This window comes from Gymnoscopelus braueri (assembly GCF_963280865.1).
Source record: "Gymnoscopelus braueri genome assembly, chromosome: 21".
NCBI classification, from domain to species: Eukaryota; Metazoa; Chordata; class Actinopteri; order Myctophiformes; family Myctophidae; genus Gymnoscopelus; species Gymnoscopelus braueri.
Window position 1 is genome coordinate 26,390,960 of NC_137623.1, and position 15,905 is coordinate 26,406,864.

General features: G+C 44.0%; 1 protein-coding gene across 4 annotated transcripts; it reads left to right on the forward strand.

Moving 5' to 3' along the window:
* LOC308076842 (uncharacterized protein) lies at positions 1-11,036 on the forward strand. 4 transcript variants are annotated; one of them, XM_080417349.1, is made up of 10 exons: positions 1-199; positions 1,556-1,589; positions 1,945-2,348; positions 2,686-2,812; positions 3,354-3,401; positions 3,547-3,643; positions 3,774-3,902; positions 4,207-4,302; positions 4,508-4,704; positions 10,281-11,036. In XM_080417349.1, the coding sequence occupies exons 6-10, from the start codon at positions 3,565-3,567 to the stop codon at positions 10,308-10,310; spliced, it is 531 nt and encodes a 176-aa protein (XP_080273475.1). In that variant the 5' UTR covers positions 1-199; positions 1,556-1,589; positions 1,945-2,348; positions 2,686-2,812; positions 3,354-3,401; positions 3,547-3,564; the 3' UTR covers positions 10,311-11,036. The 4 variants fall into 4 exon arrangements, with proteins under 4 accessions (XP_080273475.1, XP_080273472.1, XP_080273474.1 ...); XM_080417346.1 differs by lacking the exon at positions 10,281-11,036 and having other exon boundaries at positions 4,508-4,844; XM_080417348.1 differs by lacking the exons at positions 1,556-1,589; positions 10,281-11,036 and having other exon boundaries at positions 4,508-4,844.
* Positions 11,037-15,905: the final 4,869 nt, after the last annotated feature.

A 15,905-nucleotide genomic window follows, 5' to 3' on the forward strand; every position in this document is an offset into this window, starting at 1 on the left:
GCTGGTCCCGATCCACAGGTTGAGTACCACTGACCCAAAATTGCGTCAACATTACAAAGGGGTTAGGCGGAGGCGGAGCTTATCCGTTTTGAACACACACTCAGACGGACCGGGGAGCTGCAGGAAGTCGAACTAACGGCTCAGGAGGAGCGAACCTTACAGACATGGATGTTTCCATGCTTCTAATCTACTATAACAGGTAAATTGAATTAGTTTATGGAATTAAAATGTTGTCCAACTTGTTAGTTCATGACCGTGGCGTGTATTTGCCCGAGTATAGCCCTGAAACATGACTGTCATATATGATATGATAGTCATGACGAAACTTCAACCTGGTGTTTGCACTTTCAACTTTACGGTCCTTACATCTAAATAAACGTTCATATTTCAAATATAAAGTGCTTAACCCATGGCCACGGATGTTACAATTATATATGGTATCTCAGAAGTACCCGTATTTTCCGTATTGTTTAATAAAAAGCATTTTCATCCGATCGATGGCCATTTCCTCATAGAGTTATAACGTATGTAGAGTGCAATACACTTCCCAACCGATAGGGTCACAGTTAGCATATGGCGAAAAACCTAAGAAAATGGCCACCGATCGGATTAAAATGCTTTTTATTGAACAATACGGAAGATACGTGTACATCTGAGGGTCCGTACATATTTGTAACATTCGTGGCCATGAGGTCAGCACTTTATATTTGGAATCTGAACGTTTATGTGGATGTACGGGCTATAAATGGAGAAAGTGCAAACACTAGTTTGCAGTTTATCCATGACGCTCGTGATCCATGGCTAGGCCTGACTCGCAAATTTTGAAACTAGTCGTTGGTAGAAACATATTTAAACACGATTAAAATATAATTGTATCCAAGTGATGTTTATAATTAGTAAATCAATAAGTCTGATTAAGTACTTTAGCCCTATTTTATACTTTTGTCGTACAACAGCGTTGCTTAAAAAAATCGCCAATCTACAAGCTCACAACCTGTTGATTTTACTATTTTTATTAAGAAGAAAACCCCGACTGGATCTGTGGATCCGGATCTTCAAATAGTAAAATCAGCAGGAAGTTGACATTTTTATTCAAAAAATAAACAGTACTGGGTTTGGTGATGTTCTATATTGTCTGAATTAGCTTTGATTGTGTTTGTTTATGTGCTAAAATAGTGACTTTGAGAGCTGTTTCAGCGTACAATGTAAGTCAATGAGGAGCATATTTTGAATGATCAATTTCTAATCAATGGAGCAATTATTTTTGATTTCTTGTCCTCCTTTGGAGTTACATCATGGCAAGGTAAATACACAACACAAACCTCTACCAAAGTGGTCTTGCCCTTTTAAGCACTATCGCTTTAAACATGGAAGCCATGCCAGAACCACGCAATTTAAAAAACATAATTTACCATTATAAATCCTAACCAAACAGTAAAGAAATACCACATCACACTGGGCAGAAAAAAGTGTTACACTGGCATTCACCTCATTAGAGCTATTTGGATGCAGTAACCTATGTTAAACCTATGTTAAATCTGTGCTCCTTCTCCAGGTGTTTTTGGGTCTTCCTCTGCTCCGTTTGCCTGGTGCGTTCCATGTTAATGTTTAATTATTGCTGTTTTGTTTCTCCTGAATGTGTGACTAATCCTGCTCCACTTTCTCCTTATCAGCTGTACCTCCACTGTTAAGTTTCTAAGATACAAAGTCATCCCTCCATAGACTGCCCTATTCATGATAATTAAAACTTGTATCTGATTGCATTTAATGGCATTCTCCCACTATGCTTTCAAAAACTAAATGATAAAACAAATGTCATTTATCTATAGACACAGGTATCTGTACACCTTCACTTGTCTTTATGAGGGGATCTACTAATATTTCCTATAACTAATTAATTAAAGTCTAACACATCAATCTTCTTCTTCTTGCGTATGTCATCAGATCCTCAGCTCCGTTGCAGCAAGCCAGTCCAGCGTCTCGTCATCCAGGTTCATCAGGCCTAGGTCGCCATGTGGTGGGCGGTGTTTCGGGCAGCTGGTCATGATGTGTTCCACAGTCTTTAGGGGGTCTCCAGGTTCACAGTGGGCACTGTCCGAGAGGCCCCACTGTTGCATTGCTTCACCGAAGCGTCCCACGCTTGTCCTCAGGCGGTTGAGGGTTGTCCACTGCTTACGGGGCAGGTGCTGGCCAGGGACATCTGTGGGATCCTCGATGTAGTTGTGAAGCCTAGATGGTTCTGCTGCTTTCCACTGTTCCCTCCACCTTGCCTTGCTAGTCTGCAGTCTAACACATCAATGTTAGACTGTTTCTCTTCAAACAACATCAACACTTCACTGATACTCTTGGTAAATAAGTTTGCTATACTATTTGAAAATGGTGCCAACATGACAACTGTTTAGTTCAGGACATGGCTATGTTTAACAACGTGATACACTATCTGGTCATAATAGATCTTGGGATAACAACTCTACTTTCAAGCAGACAGAATGTTTACAGCTGTCTAAATGTACTTAAATCATTAATTGATCTGTTAATTATTTATGCGTGTACAGTATTTACAGTCTGTTCTTTCTATTGAATATAGTCATTCCAGAATTTTACTTCCCCTTAGTGGGTGTGTATTGTGTTTTCTACCATATAAAAAGGCGACATTTGACATGTAATTGTGGTTGTGGTTGTTAGGACACCGATGACCTTCCAGACATGTCCCACCTCTCCATTGGGATCCTGACCGTGGTTCCTGAAGACAGCCCGGCTTCTCCTCACTCACTGCACTTGGACTCTTCACTATCATGCATCGTCTTGGAAGGTACAACAGTGATGACCTTCAAAGTCTCCCACATGCCATCTGCCTACTGTTTGGACTGATTTACGCACTGAATTTGGAGTACCCCAAATCAATGAAGAACACCTTTGATTTTATTCAAAGAGTTCTTCTCTCACTTGGACATAAATCCCTAAAACCCAAAATACAATCTCTCAAAAACTGATGGAGTTAGTGATTGTTAAGATTAGAATAACCACTGGATTAATGCAGGCACTTTGATTGTTTAGCTTTGAATAACCATCAATTTAATGCAGACACTTTAATTTTGATTGTTACGGTTATAATAACCATTGATTTATTGCACTCATTTTGATTTTTGTATTGCTAAGGTTATAATTGAATATAAATTGAATTTATTTGTGACTTGTATTACATTCCACATTACTTTTGATTGGTCTATCTAAAATCCACAATGCATTGCATAAAGGCATAGCTATTTTTTAAAGATCTTTGACAGACTACAAACTAAGGTTACTTTTCTATGTCTCTGCAACCTTGTGATACCTTCTACCCCGATTTACAGCCATACCCTCCAGCCTCTTCTACACAGGCCTGCCGACCTGTTGATGAGGTATGTTTTCTTTAGATTTAACCCATGTAGACCTACAAGCTCTTAGCACAGCACTCGGTGCTGCGCTATGAGCTTGTATAGTAGCCTATAGTTTTGATGATTTTTGACCAAGTACAATTAAGGGCCTTTTGTCTTTTCTGCACAGCCGTATGCAGCTACATATATGGACTTGGATCAGTGGAACCAAGAAACACCCAGTGTACTGCAACCTCCATCTCCGTCCAGTGATGCTCCAGTAGAAGGTGTGGTTCCTCAGCTAAGTGTCAGCAGACTTGGCACTGTTGTCCTTCAAATTCAGGATTCATAGATGAGTTTTGCTTTTTTTTAAAAAACTTTTCTTTACAGTTTTTGACGTGCTTTCAATCTTTCTAGGTCAACCAAATCCATCTGACCAGAGCATACCAGAGGGTCAAGGGTGGCAGCCTTGCGACTCTTGTCGGTCTGAGGTGGAGAAGCTCCAGCTCCAGTTGAGGAGGATAACCACTGTGCTCTCCAGTATCAGTACGTTTTATTGCCTGTAATGTTGCAGTTTTCAGTTGTCTGCTAATTTCTTTGTCTCACTTGAAACTTTACTTTATCCTGTACCTCTTTTGTGAGTTCTCTGACATGACTGGAAAACATTGGTATCCCAAAATAAAACTGTTTTCTGTTTACTGAAGAGCTGGGGAGATCGACCCCTGCTACTGAACAAATACTCATCAATGACTGCTATCAGAATATACTGTAGAGCTTTGTAGAACAGTACTCAATCTTATTGTTTTACAAATACACTCAGTAGACTCAGATTTTTTTGTCTTTGTTCTAGGCTCTGAGAAACTAGACGCACTGAAGGGCTTTATCACCCTGGTCGGTGACCTAGAGTCTGGAGTGTCCAGTCTCGGGCAGCAGGAGCTATATCCAGGTATGGATGTATACGTTTGCCATACATTTCACACTGAACCTGACGTTCTTGGTAGCGAGTGATCCGTGTTGTGAGCTGCAACTAGATAGTGAAGTTTTCAGAAGGTCACAGTTGTCTGTTTTCATGGTGCACTGAGCGCAGAAAGGGGTCAATGTAGCTGATGTCTTAAAATGCAGTTTGTTAATTGCTCGCTCTCTATTCACAGGCTGTGGACAGATGATTTCATCTGTGCAGCTGGCAGCCATACACCAGCGTGCCAGGAAGGACTGCAAGAGGCTATTCCACGCCTTGTTCGAGGTGTTCTTCACCCATGAGGAGTGCCGCAATGCCGTCGTATACGGAAAGCATGGTGTCATCCCAGAGGGGAAGAACAAACTGGATGAGGCGAAGAGGCACTGTTCAGTAAGTATTTGTCACACCACTAGTTCCTCAGAGTAGTGTTATAGATGGCCAGTCAGTGGAGTTGGTAACCACTTATAGACAGACATGCAAAAGTGTCACTTTTCAGCTACAGTCACCTTTTTGAACTCAAATAGGGCAATTGTGTGACACCTGACCCGAAAGAAAACAACATGTTGTCACCTTTTTCACCTCGGGCTGTTTGCATGCCTGTGTATACCACCTGTATACCACCCATAGACCACCTATAGACCACCTGTATACCACCTGTATACCACCTATAGTCCACCTGTATACCACCTATAGACCACCCGTATACCACCCATAGACCACCTAGAGACCACCTATAGTCCACCCGTATACCACCTAGAGACCACCTGTATACCACCTGTATACCACCTATAGACCACCCATAGACCACCTAGAGACCACCTATAGTCCACCCGTATACCACCTAGAGACCACCTAGAGACCACCTAGAGACCACCTGTATACCACCTGTATACCACCCATAGACTCACCTCTTCAGACTCCACCTCAGCCCGTAGCACTTGCCCTCCTAGCCTTGATGACCTTGCAGGATTATGCAAAGGACAGATACCAGGTCATTGTTGACCTGGCATCCTATAAATGCTGAGTCCACCTAGAGTCCACCTAGAGTCCACCTAGAGTCCACCTAGAGTCCACCTAGAGTCCACCTAGAGTCCACCTAGAGTCCACCTCTAGACCACCCGTATACCACCTGTATACCACCTAGAGACCACCCATAGACCACCTAGAGACCACCTGTATACCACCCATAGACCACCCGTATACCACCTAGAGACCACCTAGAGACCACCTGTATACCACCTGTATACCACCTGTAGACCACCTGTAGACCACCTGTAGACCACCTGTATACCACCTGTATACCACCCATAGACCACCTATAGACCACCTGTATACCACCCGTATACCACCCGTATACCACCCGTAGACCACCTATAGACCACCTGTATACCACCCGTAGACCACCCATAGACCACCTATAGACCACCTATAGTCCACCTGTATACCACCTCTAGACCACCTGTATACCACCACCTGTATACCACCCGTATACCACCTGTATACCACCTATAGACCACCCGTATACCACCTAGAGACCACCTAGAGACCACCTGTAGACCACCTGTATACCACCTGTATACCACCTAGAGACCACCTATAGTCCACCTGTATACCACCTGTATACCACCTGTAGACCACCCATAGACCACCTATAGACCACCTGTATACCACCTGTATACCACCCATAGACCACCTATAGACCACCTGTATACCACCTGTATACCACCCGTATACCACCTATAGTCCACCTGTATACCACCTATAGACCACCTGTATACCACCCGTATACCACCCATAGACCACCTAGAGACCACCTATAGTCCACCCGTATACCACCTAGAGACCACCTATAGTCCACCCGTATACCACCTAGAGACCACCTGTATACCACCTAGAGACCACCTATAGTCCACCCGTATACCACCTAGAGACCACCTATAGTCCACCCGTATACCACCTAGAGACCACCTGTATACCACCTAGAGACCACCTATAGTCCACCCGTATACCACCTAGAGACCACCTGTATACCACCTAGAGACCACCTAGAGACCACCTATAGTCCACCTGTATACCACCCGTATACCACCTATAGACCACCTGTATACCACCTGTATACCACCTATAGACCACCCGTATACCACCTATAGTCCACCTGTGTACCACCTATAGACCACCTGTATACCACCCGTATACCACCCATAGACCACCTAGAGACCACCTATAGTCCACCCGTATACCACCTAGAGACCACCTATAGTCCACCCGTATACCACCTAGAGACCACCTGTATACCACCTAGAGACCACCTATAGTCCACCTGTATACCACCTGTATACCACCCGTATACCACCCATAGACCACCTATAGACCACCTGTATACCACCTGTATACCACCTGTATACCACCTATAGACCACCTGTATACCACCCATAGACCACCTAGAGACCACCTAGAGACCACCTAGAGACCACCTAGAGACCACCTGTATACCACCCGTATACCACCCGTATACCACCCGTAGACCACCTGTAGACCACCTAGAGACCACCTAGAGTCCACCTAGAGACCACCTAGAGTCCACCTATAGACCACCTGTATACCACCCGTATACCACCTGTATACCACCCATAGACCACCCGTATACCACCCATAGACCACCTAGAGACCACCTGTATACCACCTATAGACCACCTGTATACCACCTAGAGACCACCTGTATACCACCTGTATACCACCTATAGACCACCTGTATACCACCTATAGACCACCTGTATACCACCTATAGACCACCTGTATACCACCTATAGACCACCCGTATACCACCTATAGTCCACCTGTATACCACCTATAGACCACCCGTATACCACCCATAGACCACCTCGAGACCACCTATAGTCCACCCGTATACCACCTAGAGACCACCTATAGTCCACCCGTATACCACCTATAGACCACCCGTATACCACCCATAGACCACCTAGAGACCACCTATAGTCCACCCGTATACCACCTAGAGACCACCTATAGTCCACCCGTATACCACCTGTATACCACCTAGAGACCACCTATAGTCCACCTGTATACCACCCATAGACCACCTATAGACCACCTGTATACCACCTATAGACCACCTGTATACCACCCATAGACCACCCATAGACCACCTAGAGACCACCTAGAGACCACCTAGAGACCACCTAGAGACCACCTATAGACCACCTGTATACCACCCGTATACCACCCGTATACCACCTAGAGACCACCTGTAGACCACCTAGAGTCCACCTAGAGACCACCTAGAGTCCACCTATAGACCACCTGTATACCACCCGTATACCACCTGTATACCACCTAGAGACCACCCATAGACCACCTAGAGACCACCTGTATACCACCCATAGACCACCCGTATACCACCCGTATACCACCTGTAGACCACCTAGAGACCACCTAGAGTCCACCCGTATACCACCTGTATACCACCTAGAGAACACCCATAGACCACCTAGAGACCACCTGTATACCACCTATAGACCACCTGTATACCACCTGTATACCACCTAGAGAACACCCATAGACCACCTAGAGACCACCTGTATACCACCTATAGACCACCTGTATACCACCTAGAGACCACCTGTATACCACCTATAGACCACCTGTATACCACCTGTATACCACCTATAGACCACCTGTATACCAACTATAGACCACCCGTATACCGCCTATAGTCCACCTGTATACCACCTATAGACCACCCGTATACCACCCATAGACCACCTCGAGACCACCTAGAGACCACCTATAGTCCACCCGTATACCACCTAGAGACCACCTGTATACCACCTAGAGACCACCTATAGTCCACCTGTATACCACCCATAGACCACCTATAGACCACCCATATACCACCTATAGACCACCTGTATACCACCCATAGACCACCTAGAGACCACCTAGAGACCACCTAGAGACCACCTATAGACCACCTGTATACCACCCGTATACCACCCGTATACCACCTAGAGACCACCTGTAGACCACCTAGAGACCACCTAGAGACCACCTAGAGACCACCTAGAGTCCACCTATAGACCACCTGTATACCACCCGTATACCACCTGTATACCACCTAGAGACCACCCATAGACCACCTAGAGACCACCTGTATACCACCCATAGACCACCCGTATACCACCCGTATACCACCTGTAGACCACCTAGAGACCACCTAGAGTCCACCTAGAGACCACCTAGAGTCCACCTATAGACCACCTGTATACCACCCGTATACCACCCGTATACCACCTAGAGAACACCCATAGACCACCTAGAGACCACCTGTATACCACCTGTATACCACCTGTATACCACCTATAGACCACCTGTATACCACCTATAGACCACCTGTATACCACCTAGAGACCACCTGTATACCACCTATAGACCACCTGTATACCACCTGTATACCACCTATAGACCACCTGTATACCACCTATAGACCACCTGTATACCAACTATAGACCACCCGTATACCGCCTATAGTCCACCTGTATACCACCTATAGACCACCCGTATACCACCCATAGACCACCTCGAGACCACCTAGAGACCACCTATAGTCCACCCGTATACCACCTAGAGACCACCTATAGTCCACCCGTATACCACCTAGAGACCACCTGTATACCACCTAGAGTCCACCTAGAGTCCACCTGTATACCACCCGTATACCACCTGTATACCACCCATAGACCACCTAGAGACCACCCATAGACCACCCGTAGACCACCCGTAGACCACCCGTATACCACCTAGAGACCACCCATAGACCACCCATAGACCACCCATAGACCACCCATATACCACCCATAGACCACCTAGAGACCACCCATAGACCACCCGTATACCACCCGTATACCACCCGTATACCACCCGTATACCACCCAGAGACCACCTAGAGACCACCTAGAGACCACCTGTATACCACCCATACACCACCCATAGACCACCCATAGACCACCTATAGTCCACCTGTATACCACCTGTAGACCACCTGTATACCACCTGTATACCACCTATAGACCACCCGTATACCACCTAGAGACCACCTAGAGACCACCTAGAGACCACCTGTAGACCACCTATAGACCACCTGTATACCACCTAGAGACCACCTAGAGACCACCTATAGTCCACCTGTATGCCACCCGTATACCACCCATAGACCACCTATAGACCACCTGTATACCACCTAGAGACCACCTATAGACCACCTGTATACCACCTGTATACCACCTGTATACCACCCGTATACCACCCATAGACCACCTATAGTCCAAGATATATATCTTGGGGTATCTTGTGACAATGTATACACATGTCTGTCTTACTGTGTTGTGTTTTTAGGGCTTTTATTTCAGGGGACGGGCGTGCTATAACAATTAAACTTAAAAATATGATACATTCGGAATAAATAGCCTCCAAGTAAAATTTGCAGAGAGCAAGGAGGCTGCCAAGGGCCCCTCCCCTCCCCTCATAACCAGTTGATCAGCTGTAAACTCTGTCTACACAGACTGTGGCAGGCACAGGGCTCCAGAGTGCGACCTGCCTATTGTGCTGTATGTGCGAGTTAAATCTGATTTCGAACCACCTCTGGAGGTGGTTTCAAATCAGATTTCAACTCAGATTTCAACTCGGATGTGTGCATTTAGACTGATTTAACCAGAATCTCCTGTTGACTAGTTGAGCACAATTTCCTAAATTAATATTTAAAAAAAGTTTAGGTTGGAGTCAGGTGCTGGTGAAAGTGTATGCAATGCTTTAGATGCTCATTTCAAATTCCAGTCCAGTCTTTTAGCCAACCCGCACTGGCTGCTGCAGATTAAGTGTCTTTGTGTTTTATATGTATACAAAATTGAGTGTTTAAATCCCATGTGCTTTCTTGTTATCTTATCTTTCAGCTGCTGCTCAACGATCGGACCGAAAATTAACCCAGTTGAACTATGAAAAGACGGTCAAGTCTTGGCTGCAGTTTGCGCCTGGCCGTCAGGGAGGCATCCCGAGGAATGCTCTGGAGCAGCAGGGACCGGATCTGGAGGCAGGTGGCACCTCTGCAGGTTCCCTCCCTCCCTGAAGGGATTAACCCATTACAACCGGGACAGCGTTTTGCGTTTGAACTTCAACCATTTTTTCTTTTCTTTAACCCATCTAGACCGGGACAGCGTTTTGCGTTTGAACTTGGACCTTTTTTTCTTTTCTTTTTATAAAAAACAACTAAAAAAAAATCGTGAAAATGAATATTTTGTCCCCGATTCTGTCTTCTAAATACTTCTTCCAAATCTGTGGTTCTCAAATTTTTCCATGTCAAGGACCCCCAAAATCACATGTATTTGGACGCAGACCCCCACCTAGAAAAATATCTTTCCAGGGACCCCCAGAAACAGATTTCAGTTACAAAAGTTTCCTTTGAAAAATATATATTCAAAGATTTGAACAAATGTTTACGATTTTTCAAAAATAGCAGATCTATCATTTAGAAGACATTCACAGAATCGGGTCAAAATATCCAAATGCTTGCAGACATTTTCACGATTTCTTTCATAAATAGCAGATCTACAATCTTGTATATGTTCTATATTTCATCTGTTAAAGCATAAAAACAATGGTTAAAGCAGTTCAACGCAGGTCTAAATGCCTTGGTTCAATAAATGTGAAGATTCAAATCATATTGTCTGTCTTTATTTTTATATTTTCACATTTTGGGAAATGTAAGGTAATTTTGAACAAGATGTAGCCTTACAGTATATCAGCATACATAATTTAAAATGTACATGCAGATTACCATTAGGTTGTTGGATGATCAGGATCAATATTGATTCCTAATATGATTCAGTATAATCCAATTAATAAATTAAATCAGTGTTCGATTCCTGATGTTGATTCAACATAAAATCAACTAAAATGTGCATGCAGATTACCATTTAGATGATGGTTGAATCAATGTTGATTCCTAATGTTGATTCAACATTAAATCAACTAAAATGTGCATGCAGATTACCATTTAGATGATGGTTGAATCAATATTGAGTCATAACGTTGATTCAACATAAAATCAACTAAAATCAGCATGCAGAATACCATTTAGATGATGGTTGAATCAACGTTGATATAGTGTTAGTTAGTGGTTGAAACCCAACGTTGAATCAAATAATAATGGCGTTGTGATTTCAGTACAGTTTCAACGTTGAGATTGAACGTTGAGTCAACCGTTATGGCCGACTATTTTTCAACGTTGATTCACCCATATTTTGCTATCTGGGACATCTCTCAGGTACTCTGGCAGGTACTCTGGCACGCACACTGAGCACAAAGCCACAATGTCCTGGGTTTGAATCATGTAACACGTGGTTACACCAACTCCCTATCCTTCACTGTACACTGCTACATCCTCACTGTTCATTTGTATGTTTACTCTCTCAGAGTTACATTAAGCCTCATGGTTTCCACAGATCCACAGTCAAACCCATATATAGTCGAGCGCACATCTCCGCCAGGCCGGGTGGAACTCCATAATTGGACAAGACTGATGTCATCAACATGACATCAGTAATTGGACCAATATAAGTGGCAGAACACACAATATAACTGTATTCAACAACACTTGACACGTCTGTTTGTGAAATGTTGAGGTGGACCTTATGTCAGAAAGGAGGACCAGAACATTATTTAAATGCTGCTGTTCCCGTGGAACTCAAGATTTACGTCTTTGGAAATAGCAGTAACATGAATTACAGTGATCCGATTGAAGTCCATATCTTCAATATAGTGTCTTTACGCTGGAGGAAGTTGCCTCCAGTGACGACTGGAAGAGGAGAATGTCCCCTTGAGGTTCCCTCCATGCGCCACGGACACACAGCTGTACTGCTAGAAGATACTATATACATATGGGGAGGGAGGCCTAACTGCAACGTGCTTTATGCATTTGATGTCGACACCCACAGGTGGTTCAAACCCAGGGTTTCTGGGACTGTTCCAGAGGCAAAGGGGGAACACTCAGCCTGTGTCTTGGAGAAGGTTATGTATATCTATGGAGGATCCGCCCAGCTGACTGGATACACTAATGACATCTACAAGTTGGACACCACCACAATGGTCTGGTCTTTAATTAACACCAGAGGAACTCCACCACCTGTTTCATCACATCACTCTGCCACCATCATCAGGACAAAGATGTTTGTATTTGGGGGCTATGGGGGGGTCGTCTACAACAACATCACAGTGTTTGACACAGAGACCAACTGCTGGCTGAACACACCTTCTGCACAGCCTTTCCCAGAAGGACGCTTTGGTCATTCAGCCTTTGCCTACAATGGAGAGCTGTACATATATGGTGGATACAGCGGGAAACAATTCATTGATCTGTGGAAATTCAACCCAGTGACCTTCACCTGGAAGAAGGTTCAACTCAAAGGAAACGGCCCTTCTCACTGTAATATGTGCTGTTGCATGGTGGGAGATCGTATCATCCTCTTTGGAGGACTAGACATGCACTACACACCCACTGACACCTACACACCCACTGATGGTCTGTACATCTTAGATTTAAGTCCAACACTGAAGACACTATGCAAGCTAGCAGTTATTCAGTACGGTGCAAAGCAGTCAGAACTCCCACATGATATCAGGTGGGAACTGGCAGCCATGACTAAAAACCACTAGAAAGGTTCACATGCTCAGTGGAGCGCACATCTCTGCCAGGAAGTGTGACCAGTCTGGAGTTTGACTCGGTCGCAGACGGATGTGACCGACAAACAGGGATGTCTGGTCAAAATAGACTGTTGTGTATTTTCCCTTACAGTCAGATGTGCACTATTAGCCCACGGGTTCTCAACATGGGGTCCGGGGACCACCAGGGGTCCAAATGGACTGAGATTGCACAAATGGAACCAAATGGACCCTCAAAGTTGAATGAACACTGAGGATTTTACAGTGTAGATGGGGTTCCAGTATAGTTTAGTTCAGTGAATTCCAGGGACCCCTAGTTTGATACTATTAGGCCACGGACTTTTTTTTTTAGCTTTTTACTGACTCACCTGCCAGTGAGGAGCCCCTACCGGGAGGACATAGAGCCTCCATCCTACTCCTCCCGCTCAACACTCCCTGCTGACAGGTTCCATCCCAGCCTGTAGGAATACATACAGTGACACATATCACCCTCCCTGCCCGGCTTACCTTCCCCGAACACGGGCCAATTGTGTTTGTATTGAGCTCGACAAAACCGGATGCACCACGGTGGATTCGATTTTTACTGTTTTTCATATAATTCAAAATGGTGGGAAATCTAAAGGTCAGAGGTCAAAAGTCATGAGTATGAAAGTTGTTAGGCATGAGGAAACGCATGTGTGTATCGAAGTTTCATGGCTGTACCTGTTCAAAGTCAATTGAGTGAAATAGCGCCACCCTTTGGCCGATAGTTGTGAGTTTCGTTTCTTAGCCGTTTGTCATAGCCCTCTACCATATTGCCGAGTTTCGTAAAAAGCGACCACACGGTTGGGCCAGAACTGAAAAAACTGCGGAAGAAGAACGCAAAGGGTTTCAATAAGGCTTCGAGCCTGATAGGCCTCGAAACCTTAATAAATAAAAATGGTTCTTCAGAGTGATTCTATAGAAGAACAATTTAAGAACCATTATTTTTCTGTGTGTATGTGCTTCCTACAGCTTGTCCTTGAGGCAAAGTACATAATATCAAGGTTCCTCCTTGCTTGGCTTGTTATGAACACAGAGTATTGTCCAATCTTCATTGGTACAGACTACAGAGAAAATATCCACACACTGAAAATGAAGCTTCCAACATATGATTGATCAGTATGCCTGATGCAGGATGCCTCAGTCAATTGGACCAAAACGTCTTGTAATGACATCTGGGAGGGAACCATTGATGAACTCCTGTCGCAAGAATTGGGATGGAAAGAATGATTGGGGCTTGTCCAACATGAACTGCTACGGGTCATCAGACACACCTGCTGCAGGACAGAATGCAGTAGCCTGAGCTGCACATGCAAGAAACATGATTTTGAACATGACATTAAATGCTGTTTTTTGATTGAATATTTTATTAGGCAAAAAAATTAAAACAGCACAGTTACATTTAAAATACTTTGTCTAACAGGTCCGTTCATAAAAGTCCTTGCGGACTTGTTTCCAATGAGGGCCTTGGTATTCAATTCATAGACATATATAGTGGCACCACAGTTCAAATATCATTACAAAAAAAACAGCAAAAAAAATAACACTATGTACAACAACAAAAATAAAAAAAAGGGGGAAAAGTTGCATGTAGCAAGTGCAAAGGATAGGGGGTGCAAATGAATCGCAGGTTGCTTGTGATGACGATGAAGACAACTTACACTTATGATGTTGTGATGCGAATACCATGGACTCGGACAACTTCTTTACTTTGAAATAAAAACAATATTTTGTATTGCCTATACTTTGACAATACTAAATTTAAGGGGAAAGGGAGGTGGAACAATGTTGTGGTCAAGTCAAGGTGAATATCAAATCTGAATGCAGGTGTCTCTGTCTTCCTAATAAGCGCAGATGCGCTCAATGCCCCTAATGAGGAATGACACTGGTCACTGTCCTAAGTGCTGAAACACGACTATCTTCAACAGATGATGACCAGCATTGTTCATGTTTTACTTAAAAGTAAAGTACTTAAAAATATTATTTTAAGACCCAAACATGTGGTGCCAGGCAATGGCTAAGAACACATTTGAAAAGTACTTTCCACTACTTGGATCTCTTAGAACTTTGTATATGTGATAGAGTTGACTTTTATAAACAGTATAAACATTTGTTCACCCCCTTTTTTCTCACCAAATGCCTGCATAGTGATTGACTGTCCATCCATGACTGGCTTTTTAGACAATGGACTCTGTTCTTCAGAGTCCAAAGTCTCTCTGATGCTCTAAAGCTTAAATCCAAACTGTAACAATGTCTCACGAATCCAGTTATTATTTGAAATGTTTTGTTTATGTTGGAATATTTTCATTTAACCAATACTGTTTTTTTTAAAAAGCACTACACTTCAACAAAGAACATCATAATTGATCAGTACACTGATAATGTGTCAGTAATATCCGCCCATGTGATTTTGATATCCAGTACATTTTGGCCTATTTGTGGCGCTGAAGGAAAAATGGCCTTGGATCCCCCATATAGGCCACACCCATTCCGCCTAACTAGATTTTCCACCACTTTGCATGTCCAAAACTCACACATACCAGTACACATTCTCTCTGGAGTCATGTGATAAATGCATCATTCAGATTTGTCATATTCCATACTCTGTATCGTAATTGCCTGTAATTGCCTTCACCGACTGACACAGCCCTAGGTAGGCAATCCAGCCTGTCAGAGATCTGCACTCTGAGGAGCACACATTTCTAGTTTACATTCTGTGCGAGCTTGGCCAGGCCACCCAGCTCCTTGCTGTCTAGAGTGATGGAATGTGTCTCATCAATCAGTGAAAGGGATCAATGAGCACCATCATGGTTCATCATAGAGCTCTGTGTTATCACCGT

What these genes read in the sequence shown, in the direction of transcription:
- LOC308076842 (XM_080417346.1), top strand. Translation starts at nt 3,565, where the DNA reads ATGGACTTGGATCAGTGGAACCAAGAAACACCCAGTGTACTGCAACCT. An exon ending in CACTGTGCTCTCCAGTATCA is followed by an intron (nt 3,903 to 4,206) that starts GTACGTTTTATT and finishes TCTTTGTTCTAG; the next exon opens with GCTCTGAGAAACTAGACGCA. An exon ending in GCAGCAGGAGCTATATCCAG is followed by an intron (nt 4,303 to 4,507) that starts GTATGGATGTAT and finishes CTCTATTCACAG; the next exon opens with GCTGTGGACAGATGATTTCA.